The sequence below is a fragment of the Telmatherina bonti genome, assembly GCF_933228915.1.
Source record: "Telmatherina bonti genome assembly, chromosome: 17".
Lineage (NCBI taxonomy): Eukaryota > Metazoa > Chordata > Actinopteri > Atheriniformes > Telmatherinidae > Telmatherina > Telmatherina bonti.
In genome coordinates, this window is record NC_136615.1 from 35,725,137 (window position 1) to 35,744,566 (window position 19,430).

At 47.1% G+C, this 19,430-nt stretch overlaps 1 protein-coding gene across 1 annotated transcript in view; it reads right to left on the minus strand.

The window, feature by feature from the left end:
- Positions 1-17,208, minus strand: part of LOC306768647 (uncharacterized protein) — a gene marked incomplete at its 5' end in the record, with an annotated part of 148,799 nt that extends 131,591 nt beyond the window's left edge. The window contains 15 exons of the mRNA XM_079257060.1: positions 1,865-1,959; positions 2,039-2,129; positions 2,228-2,276; positions 2,416-2,503; positions 2,581-2,666; positions 2,740-2,821; positions 12,756-12,841; positions 12,989-13,089; positions 13,172-13,223; positions 13,305-13,451; positions 13,526-13,614; positions 14,148-14,226; positions 16,592-16,631; positions 16,711-16,783; positions 17,147-17,208. Of these exons, the coding sequence (XP_079113186.1) occupies positions 1,865-1,959; positions 2,039-2,129; positions 2,228-2,276; positions 2,416-2,503; positions 2,581-2,666; positions 2,740-2,821; positions 12,756-12,841; positions 12,989-13,089; positions 13,172-13,223; positions 13,305-13,451; positions 13,526-13,614; positions 14,148-14,226; positions 16,592-16,631; positions 16,711-16,783; positions 17,147-17,208 (1,220 nt within the window). The remainder of the gene's footprint in view (positions 1-1,864; positions 1,960-2,038; positions 2,130-2,227; positions 2,277-2,415; positions 2,504-2,580; positions 2,667-2,739; positions 2,822-12,755; positions 12,842-12,988; positions 13,090-13,171; positions 13,224-13,304; positions 13,452-13,525; positions 13,615-14,147; positions 14,227-16,591; positions 16,632-16,710; positions 16,784-17,146) is intronic.
- Positions 17,209-19,430: the final 2,222 nt, after the last annotated feature.

Genomic DNA, 19,430 nt, shown 5'->3' on the forward strand with positions numbered 1-19,430 from the left:
GGTCCAGTTTCTGGGCTAAGTGGAAGAACTTACTGGTCCAGTTTCTGGGGCCGAGTGGAAGATCTTACTGGTCCAGTTTCTGGGCTAAATGGAAGAACTTACTGGTCCAGTTTCTGGGCTAAATGGAAGAACTTACTGGTCCAGTTTCTGGGGCCGAGTGGAAGATCTTACTGGTCCAGTTTCTGGGGCCGAGTGGAAGATCTTACTGGTCCAGTTTCTGGGGCCGAGTGGAAGACCTTACTGGTCCAGTTTCTGGGCTAAATGGAAGAACTTACTGGTCCAGTTTCTGGGGCCGAGTGGAAGATCTTACTGGTCCAGTTTCTGGGCTAAATGGAAGAACTTACTGGTCCAGTTTCTGGGCTAAATGGAAGATCTTACTGGTCCAGTTTCTGGGCTAAATGGAAGAACTTACTGGTCCATTTTCTGGGCTAAGTGGAAGATCTTACTGGTCCAGTTTCTGGGCTAAGTGGAAGAACTTACTGGTCCAGTTTCTGGGGCCGAGTGGAAGACCTTACTGGTCCAGTTTCTCGGGCCGAGTGGAAGATCTTACTGGTCCAGTTTCTGGGGCCGAGCGGAAGATCTTACTGGTCCAGTTTCTGGGGCCGAGTGGAAGATCTTACTGGTCCAGTTTCTGGGGCCGAGTGGAAGATCTTACTGGTCCAGTTTCTGGGCTAAATGGAAGAACTTACTGGTCCAGTTTCTGGGCTAAATGGAAGATGTTACTGGTCCAGTTTCTGGGCTAAATGGAAGAACTTACTGGTCCATTTTCTGGGCTAAGTGGAAGATCTTACTGGTCCAGTTTCTGGGCTAAGTGGAAGAACTTACTGGTCCAGTTTCTGGGGCCGAGTGGAAGATCTTACTGGTCCAGTTTCTGGGGCTAAGTGGAAGATCTTACTGGTCCAATTTCTGGGGCCGAGTGGAAGACCTCACTGGTCCAGTTTCTGGGGCCGAGTGGAAGATCTTACTGGTCCAGTTTCTGGGGCCGAGTGGAAGATCTTACTGGTCCAGTTTCTGGGCTAAATGGAAGAACTTACTGGTCCAGTTTCTGGGCTAAATGGAAGAACTTACTGGTCCAGTTTCTGGGCTAAGTGGAAGATCTTACTGGTCCAGTTTCTGGGCTAAATGGAAGACCTTACTGGTCCAGTTTCTCGGGCTGAGTGGAAGACCTTACTGGTCCAGTTTCTCGGGCCGAGTGGAAGATCTTACTGGTCCAGTTTCTAGGCTAAATGGAAGAACTTACTGGTCCAGTTTCTGGGCTAAATGGAAGACCTTACTGGTCCAGTTTCTTGGGCTGAGTGGAAGACCTTACTGGTCCAGTTTCTGGGGCCGAGTGGAAGATCTTACTGGTCCAGTTTCTGGGGCCGAGTGGAAGATCTTACTGGTCCAGTTTCTGGGGCCGAGTGGAAGATCTTACTGGTCCAGTTTCTGGGCTAAATGGAAGAACTTACTGGTCCAGTTTCTGGGCTGGGTGGAAGAACTTACTGGTCCAGTTTCTGGGCTAAGTGGAAGAACTTACTGGTCCAGTTTCTGGGGCCGAGTGGAAGATCTTACTGGTCCAGTTTCTGGGCTAAATGGAAGATCTTACTGGTCCAGTTTCTGGGGCCGAGTGGAAGATCTTACTGGTCCAGTTTCTGGGGCCGAGTGGAAGACCTTACTGGTCCAGTTTTTGGGGCCGAGTGGAAGACCTTACTGGTCCAGTTTCTCGGGCCGAGTGGAAGACCTTACTGGTCCAGTTTCTCGGGCCGAGTGGAAGATCTTACTGGTCCAGTTTCTGGGGCCGAGTGGAAGATCTTACTGGTCCAGTTTCTGGGGCCGAGTGGAAGATCTTACTGGTCCAGTTTCTGGGCTAAATGGAAGAACTTACTGGTCCAGTTTCTGGAACTCCTGGTCCAGCAGTGTGAACGCTGTCTGGATCAGTCTCATGGCCTGATCTCGTACCGCGCTGAAGTGGACGAACCCCTGCAGGGAAATGTGGGATGATCAGCTTTAACTGGGGTTTCACGCCCTGATGGCCCCGCCTCCAACGTGCACGCATCACCTGCACGTGCACAGCTGGGCTCCTGGGCTGGGTGGACGCAGTGATGTCGCTCAGTTCATAGCGAACGTTGGGAACTTTGGTGGGAGTGAATCTGTGAAGAGCCAGAGTTTTACAGCTGAGAGGCGAGGCTACACACACACACACACACACACAGAGATAGAAAGCATGCTTTGTACAGAAGATGCTGACCTGTGACTGACGCCCTGAAGACCAAACTCTGATAAAATCTCCTTCATCACTGATGAAAAACAGGAGGAAAACTGTCGTTCTTGCATCTGTTTGTGTTTTCTTCTGCTTTCGCAGCATCATGATCCTCTGATCCGACAATTCAGCACAAACATGTTCTAACAATAAAAGTGACCAGTTTGGTTGGTTACCTGGTTGCCTTTCAGACGGGTTAATCAGCTTCATCACCTTCAGGTCATTAAAGTCCTGCTCTTCATTCGTCCCTCCAAACACAAACAGCTGCGGAGCAAACCAGAGTTATTTCCAGCTGTTTCCAGTCAGCAGGTGAGATGCTACAAACTGGGAGGCCTGCTGACGTTGCTGTGGAGGATGAAGGCCACGTGTTGGTGTCGACCAGCCGGAGGGATGCCGACGTACAGAGGAACCTTCCACTTCATCTTCGCTGCAGAGACTCGGTCAGTTCAGCTCGTTTTACACCACAAACACGTTCAAACATCCGTTACTGGTCATCTTACCAATACTGAGCTTGTGGATTTCATTGGACGATGTCACGGAGCCGTCAGTATGGCTCCGCCTGCCTCCGAATAGGTAGATGTCCTGTGAATTTCCAGATTCACACCTTTTACATCGTATTGTGTTTATTCATGAGATTCTACAGCGCCATAATTTTTATTCCCATTTCCTTTATTTCAGACACAGTCACCATGGAAACAGACTCAGTGTTTCCAAACAGAAAGCAACACACAGAGCTGCTGTTACTGCCGAGTCCATCAGAAGGTTTTCAGTCTAGCTGACACATAGACATACACATTGATAGAATGAAAGTTTGGGACGTTATTATGATGTGTCCGCTGAACACATCTTGTCATCAGCTGCATTTTAACCTATCTGCTGCTTTATGTCTTCTCTAACCTGAAGACTGTGCAAGTCTGAGACTTTTCACTTACTGCACCGTGAATAAGCAGAAAATCTACACGATGCTTTCACGTCATCATCATCATCACATAAACCAGTTCTGATGATCTGACCTGATCATACAAGTCTAGGAATGATCACAGCAGGGTTTTTAGGATGATATGATGTCATGCCCCCCCCCCCCCCCCCACCATAACTTGCACAGTTGCTGTAAACCAGCAGGGAGGGAGACGGACTGGCCAAGTCCTCCGCATACATCAGACCATTAATAACTTTACTTTACTATAACTAGACTATTTACGTCCAGTTTCTGGATCATCCAGATATGGTACAAAGTACAGGTGACAACATCCCTCCATGATGACCGCATGAGTCATGAGAAATGCAGATATGTTCCAACCCCTCTTAGCTTGCACAGACTGATGTCAATACAAGTAAAGTAAACTACAATGGAACCTCTCATTTTCTAAAAATACACGAGTACTCTAGTATTAATTAATTTATTCGTCAGTTATTTACACAGAGTTACACACAGATGGAGCTTCAACAAAGTCTGGGTTTAAATGATGCTGTGATGAAGCCTGCAATCCCCTGTGCACACACACACACACACACATATACATATATATATATATATACATATATATATATATATATATACATATATATATATATATATATGTGTGTGTGTGTATATATATGTACATATATATATATATATATATATATATATATATATATATATATATATATATATATATATATATATATTTGAACCTAAAACTTCTACTAAGACGGGGAGACTTCCCATCTGTTCAGATGTAAGTCACTGTGAAGAAAATGGAAACAACTGCAGAATAAATGTTGATCAGGAACAAAAAAGACAAAAATAAACACTCCCCGGTCTGGGACATGCTGACGTTGCGGTAACGTATTATGTCATATCCTGTTTGCCTAGGGTGTATCACTGCGGATTGCTAAGAGCCGTTGCCTCCTTTAACTTCTTTCTAACTCTATTTATTGTTAACCAACCACTCACTTTAGCGCACAATATCTTCCCAAACCACTGTTCTATATATTGCATTTATTTTTGGGATCTTTGGCTTTCTGTTTACTGACTTAAACAGCTCAAGCACTCGGTTTTAGCATGGCTGCTAGCTCTCTTCCCACACCCCGGTCCCCTGCCTTTTCTTGCTCGGTGTGTCTGATGTTTAGCTACTCCTCCGCCTCCTTTAGTGATAACGGTAGGTGTATTAAGTGTAGCAGCTTGGCAGCCTTGGAGGCGAGGCTCTGTGAGTTAGAAGCCCAGCTCCGCACTCAGGGAAGCAGTTAGTCAGCAAGCCCCCATTAGCCAGTGCGGAGCTACCAGCCCGGGCAGCCATCCCGAGCCGTCCCTCAGCAGTTCCCGCGCAGCCGGGAGCCGAGGCGGGCTGGACGACGGTCAGGCGGAAGCGTAGCCCCAAACCAAAACCCACTGGCCACCACCGACCTGTTCACGTTTCTAACAGATTTTCCCCGCTCGGCGACACACCCGCTGAGGCAGAAACCCTGATTATAGGTAGTTCCATAGTCAGAAACGTGGCTCTAGAGACACCGGGGACCATAGTCAAATGCATTCCTGGGGCCAGAGCGGGCGACGTCGAATCGTATTTGAAACTGCTGGCTAAGGCTAAACGTAAATACCGTAAGATTGTAATTCATGTCGGCGGTAACGACACCCGGTTACGCCAATCGGAGGTCACTAAAATTAATGTTGCTTCGGTGTGTAACTTTGCCAAGAGCATGTCGGACTCCGTAGTTTTCTCTGGTCCCTTGCCAAATTTAATCAGTGATGACATGTTTAGCCGCATGTCATCCTTCAACCGCTGGTTGTCTAGGTGGTGTCCCGATAACAACGTGGGTTTTATAGATAATTGGAGCGCTTTTTGGGGAAAGCCTGGTCTTATTAGGAGAGATGGCATCCATCCCACGTTGGATGGAGCCGCTCTCTTATCTAGCAATATGGACTCTTTTATTAGTCAGCTAAATTGACAACTCAGGGTTGGGACCAGGAGGCAGAATTGTAGTCCTACACACTTTTCTGCAGCTTCCCACCTGCCGCCGCCCACCCAAAACCCCATTCCGACCTTATACAACTTCCCAGCAGTAAGAATTAAACAACACAAAAACACTTCTGGGGTTAATCGTGAAAACCTCATAAAAATAAAAACAATGGATCTAATAAAATCTGAAAATAAGACAATAAAGTGTGGCCTACTGAATATTAGATCCCTCCCAAATAAGTCTTTATTAGTCAATGACTTGATAGGTGATCACCACATTGATTTATTCTGTCTTACGGAAACCTGGTGACAGCAAGAGGATTATGTTAGTATTAATGAAGCTACGCCAGCTAACTATTTAAACTTTCACATTCCTAGAACTACAGGCAGAGGAGGAGGTGTTGCAGCTATTTTTCAGTCAGAATTATTAATTAATCCTAAGCACAAAACTAACTATAAATCCTTTAAATTCCTGACATTAAATTTATCTCATCCAAAATGGAATTCAGAGAAACCGCTCCTTTTAGTATTAGTGTATCGCCCACCTGGACCTTACTCCGAGTTTCTGACCGAATTCTCTGATCTCTTGTCTGAGTTAGTGCTGACTACTGATAAGGTCATTGTACTAGGTGATTTTAATATTCATGTTGACCATGAAAATGATAGTTTAAACATTTCCTTTAGCTCTATTCTAAACTCAGTTGGGTTTTCACAAAATGTCCATGGAGCCACTCACTCTCATGGTCATACTCTTGATCTGGTTCTAACATCTGGTATTGAGACTGATAAGCTCAAAGTATTTCCTCAAAACCCTGTATTGTCCGATCACTTCTTATTAACCTTTGAATTCACTTTATTTGATTACTCACTGACCAAAAATAAATTCTACTATAGTAGATGTTTATCAGACAATAATATTACAAAATTTAAACAATCAATTGAATCATTTTTTTCACATCTACCATGTGTTAGCATGACTGAGAGTCCCCCTTTAAGCCTTACTCCTGCTCAGATTGATCAACATGCTGATACTATAACAGCTTCAATGTGTACAACCTTGGATAATGTTGCTCCCCTAAAGAAGAAGAAATTAGGTAAGATTATGAAGGCTCCCTGGTTTAATTCCCAGCTTCGAGCTCTAAAACAGGCGTCAAGGTATTTGGAAAACAGATGCAATCATCAGGATTAGAGGAGTCTCACTTAACCTGGAAAGAAAGTTTAATTGTATACAAAAAAGCCTTACATACGGCAAGAACAGCTTATTATTCATCATTGATAGAGGAAAACAAAAACAACCCTCGGTTTCTTTTCAGCACTGTAGCTAGGCTTACTAGGAGTCGGAGCGCTGTGGAGCCATGTATTCCTTTCTCACTTAGCTGTGATGATTTCATGTATTTTTTCAGGAATAAAATTGACACTATTAGATCAAATTCACAATACTCTTCCTTTTACCTATAATGTTGTGCCTGTTGTGGTCTCTGAAGCATCCTTAGAACCAATTCAATTCAATTCAACTTTATTTATATAGCGTCAAATCACGGCAATGCCATCTCAAGACGCTTTACAGACAGAGGGGAAAACATAATGAAAGCCAATTCATAATAGCCTATATAAGGAAACCAACATATTGAGTTGAGTCCAACTCAATCTGTTGGACTCAACTGGATCTGACTTGTGTCTAAATAGTTTCTGTCCTGTCCAACCCTCTGAATTAACTAAAATAATAGCTTAACCTAAACCATCCACCTGTATCTTAGACCCTCTCCCAACGAGCCTCTTTAAGGACATTTTCCCTTTAATTGATACATCACTACTAAATCTTATCAATATGTCTTTAGTGACAGGATATGTACCACAATCATTTAAAACTGCTGTAATCAAGCCTTTACTTAAAAAGCAATCTCTGGATCCAGAGGTGATAGCAAATTATAGACCTATATCTAACCTCCCGTTTATGTCCAAAATTCTGGAGAAAATAGTTTCCGCTCAGCTACATGCCCACCTGAGCAGAAATAATTTATGCGAGGAGTTTCCGTCAGGATTTAGAGCTCATCATAGCACTGAGACAGCATTGGTGAAAGTTACTAATGACCTTATGGCCTCAAACAAAGGACTTCTGTCCGTACTGATCTTGCTTGATCTTAGTGCTGCATTTGATACAGTCGATCATAACATTCTGTTACAGAGACTAGAACAGGTGGTTGGAATTACAGGTACAGCATTAAGCTGGTTTAAATCATATTTATCTGATAGACTTCAGTTCGTTCATGTAAATGACAAGTCCTCCTCACAAACTACAGTAAGTCATGGAGTTCCTCAAGGTTCTGTACTTGGACCAATACTCTTCACGCTATATATGCTCCCTTTAGGCAAAATTATTAGACAGCATGGAATAAACTTTCATTGTTATGCAGATGATATTCAGATATACTTATCCTTTAAACCAGATGAAACAAATCAGCCCAATAGGCTACAAAATTGTCTCATAGACATAAAGACTTGGATGTCTAGAAAATTTCTCCTCTTAAACTCAGATAAGACTGAAGTAATTCTTGTTGGATCTGAAAAACTCAGAGCTAAATTCTCCAGTTTTGTAATGAACCTGGATGGCATTACTTTAGCTTCCAGTGCTACAGTGAGAAACCTTGGAGTAATATTTGACTCGGACCTGTCCTTTGGTCCACATATTAAGCAGGTTACTAAAACAGCCTTCTTTCATTTACGTAATATAGCCAAAATTAGGGACATTCTGTCTCAGAGTGATGCAGAAAAACTGGTTCACGCTTTTGTTACTTCGAGACTAGATTACTGTAACTCTCTATTACTGGGCTGTCCTAAATATGCCCTGAAAACCCTTCAGCTGATCCAGAATTCTGCAGCCAGAGTCCTGACCAGAACCAGCAGGAGAGATCATATTTCTCCAGTTTTAGCCTCACTTCATTGGCTGCCTGTTAAATCTAGAATAGAATTTAAAATCCTTCTCCTTACATATAAAGCCCTCCACAACCAGGCACCACTATATATCAAAGACCTCATTGTTCCTTATATACCAAGTAGAGTACTTCGTTCGCAGACTGCAGGCTTACTTGTGGTTCCTAGAGTCTCAAAGAGCCGAGCAGGAGGCAGAGCCTTTGGTTATCAGGCCCCTCTCTTATGGAATAAGCTCCCAGTTAGTGTTAGGGAAGCAGACACCCTCCCCACCTTTAAGACTAGGCTAAAGACTTATCTTTTTGATAAGTCCTATAGCTAGGGATGGTTAGCATCCCTTAGTTATGCTGCTATAGGTTTAGAGTGCTGAGGGACATTTCCTGATACACTGAGCTTCTTTCTCTTTATCTCTCTCTTCCCCCCCCCAAATAACAGTGTAGCATCATTAACATGTATGTCTCCTGTCTCAGCAGGTCTCCCTGGCCGGGAGTAGCAGTTCCTGTTGTCTGTTGTCTTTCTGTCCTCTTCCCCCCACACAGCAGAGGCAGATGGCTGCCTGTCCTGAGCCGGGTTCTGCCGGAGGTTTCCTTCCTGTTAAAAGGGAGTTTTTTCCTTCCCACTGTCGCCAGTGTGCTTGCTCAGCATGGGAGATGGAGTTGGACTCAACTCAATCTGTTGGTTTCCTTATATAGGCTATTATGAATTAGCCTTCATTATGTTTTCCCCTCTGTCGTTAAAACGTCTTGAGATGGCATTGCCGTGATTTGACGCTATATAAATAAAGTTGAATTGAATTGAACTGAATTGAATTGAAATTGACCTCTGTGGCGCGACACCCACATGCCTGCCATACATGTGATTCATAATTTTATTTTCTCTGCATTAATATGTCAAACAAAACGACCGTGTTAAAGTCACCGTCTAATCTTTCTGCGTTGGGAGTTGACAGACCTCATTTTTTGGCTCTTAACACACAGATAGTCAAACCTGCGTTACGTTTAATCTCTTCATTGGGTGTAGAAGCCATTTATGTGGTTTTGTTTTCTTTTATGAGAAATTGCTTATGGAAGTAAAATTATTTCTTGTATTATAATTTAGTATATTAGGTTATATTACACAGATAGATTTTGATTTAAAGTCTGTTAGCTTTTTGATGAGTGTGAGAATGGTGAGGGCAGACAGGTAATTTATGTCACATCCAGGGGGTGGTGGGGTATTTTTTTTTTGTTTTTTTTTTTAAATCAGTGTCAGGTGGTGTCAGACATGATGAAATGATTTTTTTTTTTTTTTTTTTACCATTTTCAGGCGTTTAATATAATAACAAATATATAATAATCCACCTTTATTCTACTTTTTTGTTTAAAGAAAAATAAATAATTTGTAATTTTCTAAATCCTTTCCCCCCTCCCTGAGCCGTCACCTTATCGTGGTGGAGGGGTTTGTGCGTCCCGAAGATCCTAGCAGCTATGTTGTCGGGGGCTTTATGCCCCTGGTAGGGTCACCCATGGCAAACAGGTGTCTAAGGGAGAGACCAGACTAAGCACGGCTCATCGACCTATACGATGACGACCAACCTGGGCATGAATGTTCCCTTGCCCGGACGCGAGTTACCGGGACCCCCCTCTGGAGCGAAGTCTGGAGGTGGGGTACGAGAGCGAACGTCTGGTAGCCGGGCCTTTACCCATGGGGCCCGGTCGGGCTCAGCCCGAAAGGGTTACAGGGGCCCCACCTCCCGTGGGCTCACCATCCGCGGGAGGGGCCGTAGGGGTCGGGTGCAGTGTGAGCTGGGCGGCAGCAAGGGGCGGGGACCCTGGCGGTCCGATCCCCGGCTGCAGAAGCTGGCTCTAGGGACGTGGAACGTCACCTCTCTGGTGGGGAAGGAGCCTGAGCTTGTGCACGAGGTTGAGCGGTTCCGGCTAGATATAGTTGGACTCACCTCGACGCATGGCTTGGGCTCTGGAACCAGTACCCTCGAAAGGGGCTGGACTTTCTTCCACTCTGGAGTTCCTCATGGTGAGAGGCGCCGAGCAGGTGTGGGCATTCTCATCAGCCCCCAGCCTGGTGCCTGCACGTTGGGGTTTACCCCGGTGGATGAAAGGGTAGTTTCCCTCCGCCTCCGGGTGGGGGGACGGGTCCTGACTGTTGTCTGTGCTTATGCACCGAACAGCAGTTCAGAGTACCCACCCTTTCTGGAGTCCTTGGAGGGAGTGCTGGAGGGTGCTCCTTCTGGGGACTCCATTGTTCTGCTGGGGGACTTCAATGCTCACGTGGGCAATGACAGTGAGACCTGGAGGGGAGTGATTGGGAGGCATGGTCCCCCCCCTCTGAACCCAAATGGTCTTTTGTTATTGGACTTCTGTGCTCGTCATGGATTGTCCATAACGAACACCATGTTCCAGCATAAGAGTGTCCATATGTACACCTGGCATCAGGATTCCCTGGGCCGCAGTTCGATGATCGATTTTGTAGTTGTATCGTCGGACCTGCGGCCACATGCCTTGGACACTCGGATGAAGAGGGGGGCGGAGCTGTCAACTGATCACCACCTGGTGGTGAGTTGGCTCAGGTGGTGGGGGAGGAGGCCGGTCAGATCTGGCAGGCCCAAACGTGTTGTGAGGGTCTGCTGGGAACGTCTGGCAGAGTCCCCCGTCAGAGCGAGCTTCAACTCCCACCTTCAGCAGAGCTTCAACCATGTCCCGAGTGAGGTGGGGGACATTGAGTCCGAATGGGCTGTGTTCCGTGCCTCTATTGCTGAGGCAGCCAGCCGGAGCTGTGGCTGTAAGGTCGTTGGTGCCTGTCGTGGCGGTAATCCCAGGACTCGTTGGTGGACACCAACAGTGAGGGATGCCATCAAGCTGAAGAAGGAGTCCTATCGGGCCTTCTTGGCCTGTGGGACTCTGGAGGCAGCTGATGGGTACCGGCGGGCTAAGCGGCATGCGGCTTCGACTGTTGCCGAGGCAAAAACTCGGGCATGGGAGGAGTTCGGCGAGGCCATGGAGAAAGACTTCCAGATGGCTTCGAGGAGATTCTGGTCCACCATCCGGCGGCTCAGGAGGGGGAAGCAGTGCTCCATCAATACTGTGTACAGTGGAGGTGGGGAGCTGCTGGAGGGTGTGTTCCAATTACAGGGGAATCACACTCCTCAGCCTCCCTGGTAAGGTCTATTCAGGGGTCCTGGAGAGGAGGGTCCGCCGGATAGTCGAATCTCGGATTGAGGAGGAGCAGTGTGGTTTTCGTCCTGGTTGCGGAACAGTGGACCAGCTCTATACCCTCTTTGGGGTCCTGGAGGGGGCATGGGAGTTTGCCCAACCAGTCTATATGTGTTTTGTGGACCTGGAGAAGGCATTCGACCGTGTCCCCTGGGGGCTCCTGTGGGGGGTACTCCGGGAGTATGGGGTACCGGACCCCCTTGTAAGGGCTGTCCGGTCCCTGTACGACAGGTGTCAGAGCTTGGTCCGCATTGCCGGTAATAAGTCGGATTCGTTTCCAGTTAGGGTTGGACTCCGCCAAGGCTGCCCTTTATCACCGATTCTGTTCATAACTTATATGGACAGAATTTCTAGGCGCAGCCGAGGTGTTGAGGGGATCCGACTTGGTGGCCTCAGGATTAGGTCCCTGCTTTTTGCGGATGACGTGGTCCTGTTGGCTTCATCTGGTCGTGATCTCCAGCTCTCGCTTGAGCGATTCGCGGCCGAGTGTGAAGCGGCTGGGATGAGAATCAGCACCTCCAAATCTGAGACCATGGTCCTCAGCCGGAATAGGGTGGATTGCCCTCTCCGGGTCGAGAGTGAGGTCCTGCCTCAAGTGGAGGAGTTTAAATATCTCGGGGTCTTGTTCACGAGTGAGGGAAGGATGGAGCGCGAGATCGACAGACGGATCGGTGCGGCGTCTGCAGTAATGCGGACTCTGCGCCGGTCTGTCGTGGTGAAGAAGGAGCTGAGCCAGAAGGCGAAGCTCTCGATTTACCAGTCGATCTATGTTCCTACCCTCACCTATGGTCATGAGCTGTGGGTCGTGACCAAAAGAACGAGATCTCGTATACAGGCGGCTGAAATGGGTTTCCTCCGCAGGGTGGCCGGGCTCTCCCTTAGAGATAGGGTGAGGAGCTCGGTCATCCGGGAGGGGCTCAGAGTAGAGCCGCTGCTCCTCCGCATCGAGAGGAACCAATTGAGGTGGCTTGGGCATCTGGTCAGGATGCCTCCTGGACCTCCCTGGTGAGGTGTTCCAGGCACGTCCCTCTGGGAGGAGACCCCGGGGAAGACCCAGGACACGCTGGAGGGATTATATCTCTCGATTGGCCTGGGAACGCCTTGGGATCCCCCTGCAGAGTTGGCAAATGTGGCTGGGGAGAGGGAAGTCTGGGCTTCCCTGCTTAGGCTGCTGCCCCCGCGACCCGACCCCGGATAAGCGGCAGAAGATAGATGGATGGATGGATAAATCCTTTCCTTTTTTTCTATTTGGATTTTTGGAAGTGCGTAGAAAACTCAGACAGTCCACGCTGCCACTGCCTTTAGTAACGTGGAAAAGCCTGGAACACTGGGTCTGATGGAAAAGTTGACAAACTTGTGTGAAATGAAATGAACATGAACGCGTATGTAGGAATTTAGTTTCTCATGTTCTCCAGCTGTAAAAAAAGCTTGCCTGACCTTGTCATGGTGTGCAGTCAGTGTCTGTCCAGTGCAGGCTGCAGGTGCGTCTCCTTTCACCTCCCATTTCTGCCACATCAGACTGTCTGTAAAACATGCATTCAGCTCCTTTTATTGTTTATAAATAATTATTTACCTTATTTTTCTCATCATTTTACCAAACGGATGCTTCAGGAGTGTATTCAGGCAGACATATAAACACAAGTTTGTCATGAAGTTGAACCTGAACTCACCTGAATTAAGAACATAAAGGTCTTTGCAGAATTCTCCTCCTTCGTCGTTTCCTCCGAACATGAACACCTGATCACCTGCCAACGCGAAACTCTGACCCCATCTGCAACGTGCACACAGTAGCATGTCAGACACAGAAGGCCAGGTTCAGTCTGAGCCGGCGGTTTGAGCGGCAGGGGTCTCACAGGGCGGGGGGCGGTGATCCACCTGTCTTCACCGGGGTCCAGGTGAGAGACACTGAAGCACAACCAGGAAAACGTTACGATGCTTTTTCTTTCAGCTGATTCCCTCTGAGACAGACGTGAGGACTCACACAACCTGTGTTGAAGACCAGGAGGTCATCAGTTGGACTCCCCTTCAGCATGCCTCCGTACACGTAGATGTTGTCTCCAAGAGCAACCGAGCAGTGTCGCAGGGCTCTGAGAGCCACGCCCCCGGTTGCCAAGCATCCCCACGTCAAAGACACTGTGGCGACATGAAAACACGTCACAGCTGAAACACACGCAGCTTCATGGTTCTGGTCCCGCAGACGTCCTCACCGATGTCGAAGCTGTAGACTCCTGGGAGACATTCAGCAGCATCCGGGCTGGAAGCTCCTCCAAACAGGTACAGCTTCCCCCGCACCACACTGAAACGAACCAAACGCATGAGAGCCCACCCCCCTGGAGGACCCCCAGGAGGACCACCAGAAGGACCCCCTGGAGGACCCCCAGGAGGACCACCAGGAGGACCACCAGAAGGACCCACTGGAGGACCCCCAGGAGGACCACCAGAAGGACCCCCAGGAGGACCACCAGGAGGACCCCAAGGAGGACCCCAAGGAGGAACACCAGGAGGACCACCAGAAGGACCACCAGGAGGACCCCAAGGAGGAACACCAGGAGGACCACCAGAAGGACCACCAGGAGGACCCCAAGGAGGACCCCCAGGAGGACCACCAGGACCACCAGGAGGACCCCCAGGAGGACCACCAGGAGGACCCCAAGGAGGACCCCCAGGAGGACCCCAAGGAGGACCCCCAGGAGGACCACCAGGACCACTAGGAGGAGCCCCAGGAGGACCCCAAGGAGGACCTCAGTGTGTGTTTAACAGAGTGTGTGTCCTTCTCTGCAGTGTGTGTTTTACCAGAGTGTGTGTCCTTCTCTGCAGTGTGTATTTTACCAGAGTGTGTGTCCTTCTCTAGCAGACGGAACGTCTCCGCTCTGAGGAATCTCCTCCCACGTCACGTCATCTGGAGTCACTGCAGGAGACCAGGAATCATTTCTTAAAACTACGGTGACGTTTGCATCACGGAGCTCATGGACGACGGAAGCAGGAGCAGGAAGTTTTATTTTATTCCCAGTAGAAGAGAAAGAAGATAAAACTCAAATGTTTTTTCATTCAGAGGAAGATCTGAGCTGATGAATCTGATGCAGCAACACGTCTCTAAAATGTAGTTCTAGGATGATGTTTAGCATCGTTAGCATCTCCTCTTCTTCTAACATCAGCTGGAGTTTTCCAGTCCGGGTCTGATGCAGGATTCTCTGCAGTCCTGGACCTTGTTGTTGGATCTGTGCACTTTTAATCCGGCCCTGATGTGTAACGTGTGTCTGGTTGCATGTGCAGGTGCGAGGCGACAGGAGGGAAAGGATTCTACGGCCTGTTTACACAGCAACGCTGTGACAGTCGAACACAAAGGTTTTTATTGTATCCCGGCCTGTCGTTGCCATGGTTACGGAGTTTTGGTTGGATAAAACTGAGCAGATTTGACAATGGCCTCCAGTGTGGATTTTTCTCGCGGTGCAAGGCAAGGCCCGTCAGTGTAAACTGGAATTGGAGTCTCTGGGCAACAGTGACGTCTTTCACATCGTCCTGCACGTGCACACTCACCCTGTTTAACCTGAGAAAAGCGCAACAATGGCCGACCTCTGGGCAGGGCCGGATTAAAAGTCCTGAGGCCTCTCGGCCCAGAGTGTTCCAGGGGCCCCCTTCCCCACCGCAACATGGTGAAAACTGTGACTGATACACTGTGAAACGACATTTCTAAGATCTCTCAGCCAGTGGTACCAGTAGCAACACACCAGACACTGTGGTGTAAATGTCTGACTTTTATGTACATTTTGTTTCATGTCCAAACTGCTGGTGTTTGTCCTACCCGGGCCCCACATGGCAGCTAAAAACCATTCTGGAGCACGTGACTGTCTGATGCATGAAGCAGGTAGAATAGACCAGTTTTAGCCAGTCGCGTCGTCATAGCAACGCTCTGATCTGTTTATCTCATGCAGCTTGGCGAACAAGATGGCGTGTCTCTCTACTTCATCAAATAGAAAAGTTGACTCAGAGAAAAGTCAATGAACGGGCAGAGAAATGTACGTTTATGGCTGTCAGAGTGGATCTGCAACACCTCGCCGTGTGTAAAGAGGACAACTTGAGAAGATATTTCAACACAACCATGCTAACTTTAACTCTACTGTTCCTCACGGCGAGCTGTTGCAGACAGAAGATGTTGAGGCTCACATTTCTAGCCAAGACGGCAGATATTTTATCAGGCTTGTACGGATCAAGCAGCATCGTTGCAAGTAGCATGGATATCAGAAGAAAAATCAGTTTACTGACTCGGACACAGTCAAGGAGTGTATGCTAGCATCCATCACAGAGGTAACTGGTGAAAAAACACGTACATGTAAATTCCAGTATGTTACACGTCAAACAAAGAGTCAAGTCTGTAGCATTCGACGTATTCAAAACACTTTGGACAGACTGAGAAGAGCTGATGTCTTCGGCCGGGGATGAGTCGACTAATAACAGCCATGTTGCCTCTAGGCGCCAGTTGTTTGATGGAGAATGTTTTTGCTCGATCTGCTTGGACTAATTCCCCAGGAGGGACAGACCACCGGGTGTCATGGTATATTTTGTGTTTCTCTTTAGTTCTGGTTCCTGTTTTGGTTTGCGGTTTTCCTTGTTTAGTTCTCTCATGTCTGGGTTCCTGTTCATTAGTTCACCTGGTTTGATTTTCTGATTCATTTCACCTGAGTCTCGTTACTTCCTCTGTGTATTTATACCCCTTGGTTTGTGTTCTCAGTTGCTGGATCATTGTGTTGGTTTAGTTGCCTGTGCTAGTTTCTTGTCCCTGTGTTTGTTAGCGTCCCCATCTCCGTTCTGACTTCAGTTTCTTTCTGGATTAAAACCTCGTACTTCTGCAGTCATGACTTCCGTCTCCACACCTTCACCGCTACCGTGACATTCTCCTAAACTGCCGCGTTCTTTGAGGAGAACAACTTGGATTTGGCGCGTACAACCTGCTGGTGTGCCGTTGATGGGCAGGGATCAGGGTCTCGCCACGGCTCCCCTATGAGGTTGCTACGCTGCCTCATCCACCAAAACCTCCTGCGTGCCAAACTCAGCGTTGAGTTAAAGACCAGGCAGTCTGTCTTGACCATTCCAAACTTTCTCCGTTTCACCTCCCTCCCTGTTTGAAGGTCTTTCTGCTGCACGACCAGAAGATCCTGATCACATGACTTCAGGGGGGCGTGTGGTTGGAGAAGCTCTGACGAATCCTTTACATTCAGCTTTAAATGTACATTTTAAACCAAACTGTGACTGTGTTAAATGTGTCATACATGCACCTGTTAGCATGTAGAAGTCTCTGAAGTAGACAGGACTGGCCTGAACGGGTGAGAGGAGAGAGATCATCGGTTTCACTTCCAGCCTCAGGCACGGTCATGCAAAGTTAAATGCCAGTTACCTCCTGGTTGACGGTCCATGCTCCTCCAAACAGAAAGGCGACATTTCCTGCGACAGCTAAAGCGTGACCATGTCTGTTACAGCGAAAACATGCAGGATGAAGGGAGGTCAAGCACACAAAGACATTTTTATCAGTCCTATTTCAGGCTCTTCAGCTACAACTGCACCGCCTGCATCTGGTTCCCCGTGTGTGGCTGAAGGAACGGTGCTGGATGACTCAATAACCTGAAATACTAACTCAGGAATTTATGTAAAAATCCATAATAAATCAGTGATTTCATCTTAATTTCAAATATTTTCTCCTGCAGTGTGTAATAACTACTTTCATACATTCTCTCTGGTTTTATTTCTTACTAAACGGTTTTACCCCTAAACTCTGAACTGTATTGAATATGATTATCTGGGTTGGAGGACTTGTGAAAAGCTGTGCGAGTCACCTGGGACTTGGGGGTTCTCCCTTCACTTCTTTCTCCATCCAGTGACCGCTGGCTAAAGCCATCTTCTGCTCCTGACAAACACACACATTAATAATGATTACAGTCACATATAAACACTCATCAGGTTAATAAGGTGTCACACAACTTAACTGAGGCGAGGCGGGAGCTTTTTCACCAGCTCAAACACTTTTCCATCAAACAACAGATTGATTTCATGTAGATTTCTGCTTGAGTTTGTTTCCTTTAGAAAACCTTAAATATGACCTAGGCCATTATTATAAGCCATTATATTCTAAGTATATGATTATAAGCCATTACATATTATAAGAGGTTGACAATATACAGCTAATATGTTAATAAATTACCTCTGGAGTGATCTTTCTAGTTTCCTGTTAGCATTTAGAAGGTGTTATGACATACCGACAAGCTCCTAAATATGTGCATACAGTGCAAATAAGGATCATTGCCTTATTTGTCCTGCAACAACATGAGTTGTTGATTCCAGATGGCAGAGAAAATATTGAAACCACTCTGGAAATGTCCTGGTTCGGTTCACCCACCTGTAGAGGTTTGTCTGAGCAGGATGGAGTTTTCTGGCTCCCCTGTGCTTCTGCTGCTTCACTGGACGAACAGCGTTTTGTGTGCAGTCCAGCAGCTGTCCTCAGCATCTCAACTTACAGGTAACCTACACCTGTATCTGCAGGTACGGTTGCCTGGTAACGGCTTTCAAACAGAGTCAGAGTGGACCAGCATTTAGCAGGAACCCAGTCAGTAACGGGGGTCTTAGAATCTGATCGGTCATCAATCCAATCAGTCATTAAGTAACTATTATGCACAAAACATTTACAGACGTCATGATAAACAGATGATAATAAGCTATTACGTATTTCCATATAATTAATATATAAGAATTAATAATTCATTCATTTTCTGAACCGCTTAATCCAATTCAGGGTCGCGGGGAAGCTGGAGCCTATCCCAGCTGTCTTTGGGCGACAGGCAGGGTACACCCTGGACAGCTCGCCAGTCCATCGCAGGGCCACACAGAGACGAACAACCACGCACGCTCACATTCACTCCTAGGGGCAATTTAGAGTAACCAATTAACCTAACATGCATGTCTTTGGACGGTGGGAGGAAGCCGGAGAACCCGGAGAGAACCCATGCATACACAGAGAGAACATGCAAACTCCACACAGAAAGGTCACTAACCAAACCCCTCCCCAGCCAAGGATTGAACCAGTGACCTTCTTGCTGTGAGGCCACAGCACCACGGTGCAGCCAATAATAATATTTATTTCCATTCTAGATTGCGCCGTCTGTTGGCAGCAGATTGTAGTAGCTCCGACTTGCTATCTTGATTTTTTCTTTTAAAAGTACAAACTCTTCTCACATAGATATTACCTCAAATTAGGTATGTTTTTCTGAGGATTTCATGCCGGTTCGGAGGGTGTGTTGCAAGGAAGATTTTTCTGCATATTTTTGGCTCTTTCAAGACTTGTTATGATGAGTCTCCATGGCAACGAAAGACTTGTTTACAATCGGGATCAACTGATTAACCCCTCCCAAATCAGGATGATCAGCGAAACAACACATCAAATCCCGATGGAGTTGAAAAGAAAGAGAAGAGGATGCAGAGCGGGAGTGAGACAAAGGAGAAAGCGATGGAGATTTAAACCATTTCTCCCGACCGTCGTCATGGGTAATGTGAGATCACTAGCTAACAAAACGGACGAGCTCGAGATGCTAACAAGGTCTCAGAAAGAATACAGAGAGTGCAGTATTATGTGCTTCACCGAGACATGGCTGAACACATCCCTGACTGTAATGTGTCTGTACCGGGCTTTAAAACGGTCCGTGCAGACCGCAGTAGACAACACAGCGGAAAGCTAAAGGGTGGTGGAATTGCAGTGCTGGTTAACCAGCGTTGGTTTCATCCTGGACATGTTACTGTCAAGGAGAAGATATGCACAAGGGACATGGAACTGTTAGCTGTGAGCTTCCGTCCATATTATTTACCCAGAGAGTTTAGCTGTGTTATTCTGGTAGCGGTTTATATAATACCTGGTACCGCACCAGACACAGCCTGTGACGTCATCAGCTCCATCGTTGCTCGGCTACAAACACAGCATCCAAACTCATTCATGGTGATCTCCGGAGACTTCAACAACGTCTCCCTCTCTGCAACTCTACCAACATTCCAGCAGTTTGTCAGCTGCTCCACCAGAGAAAATAAGATGTTGGACTTATTTTATGCAAATATGAATAATGGATACAGTTGTTC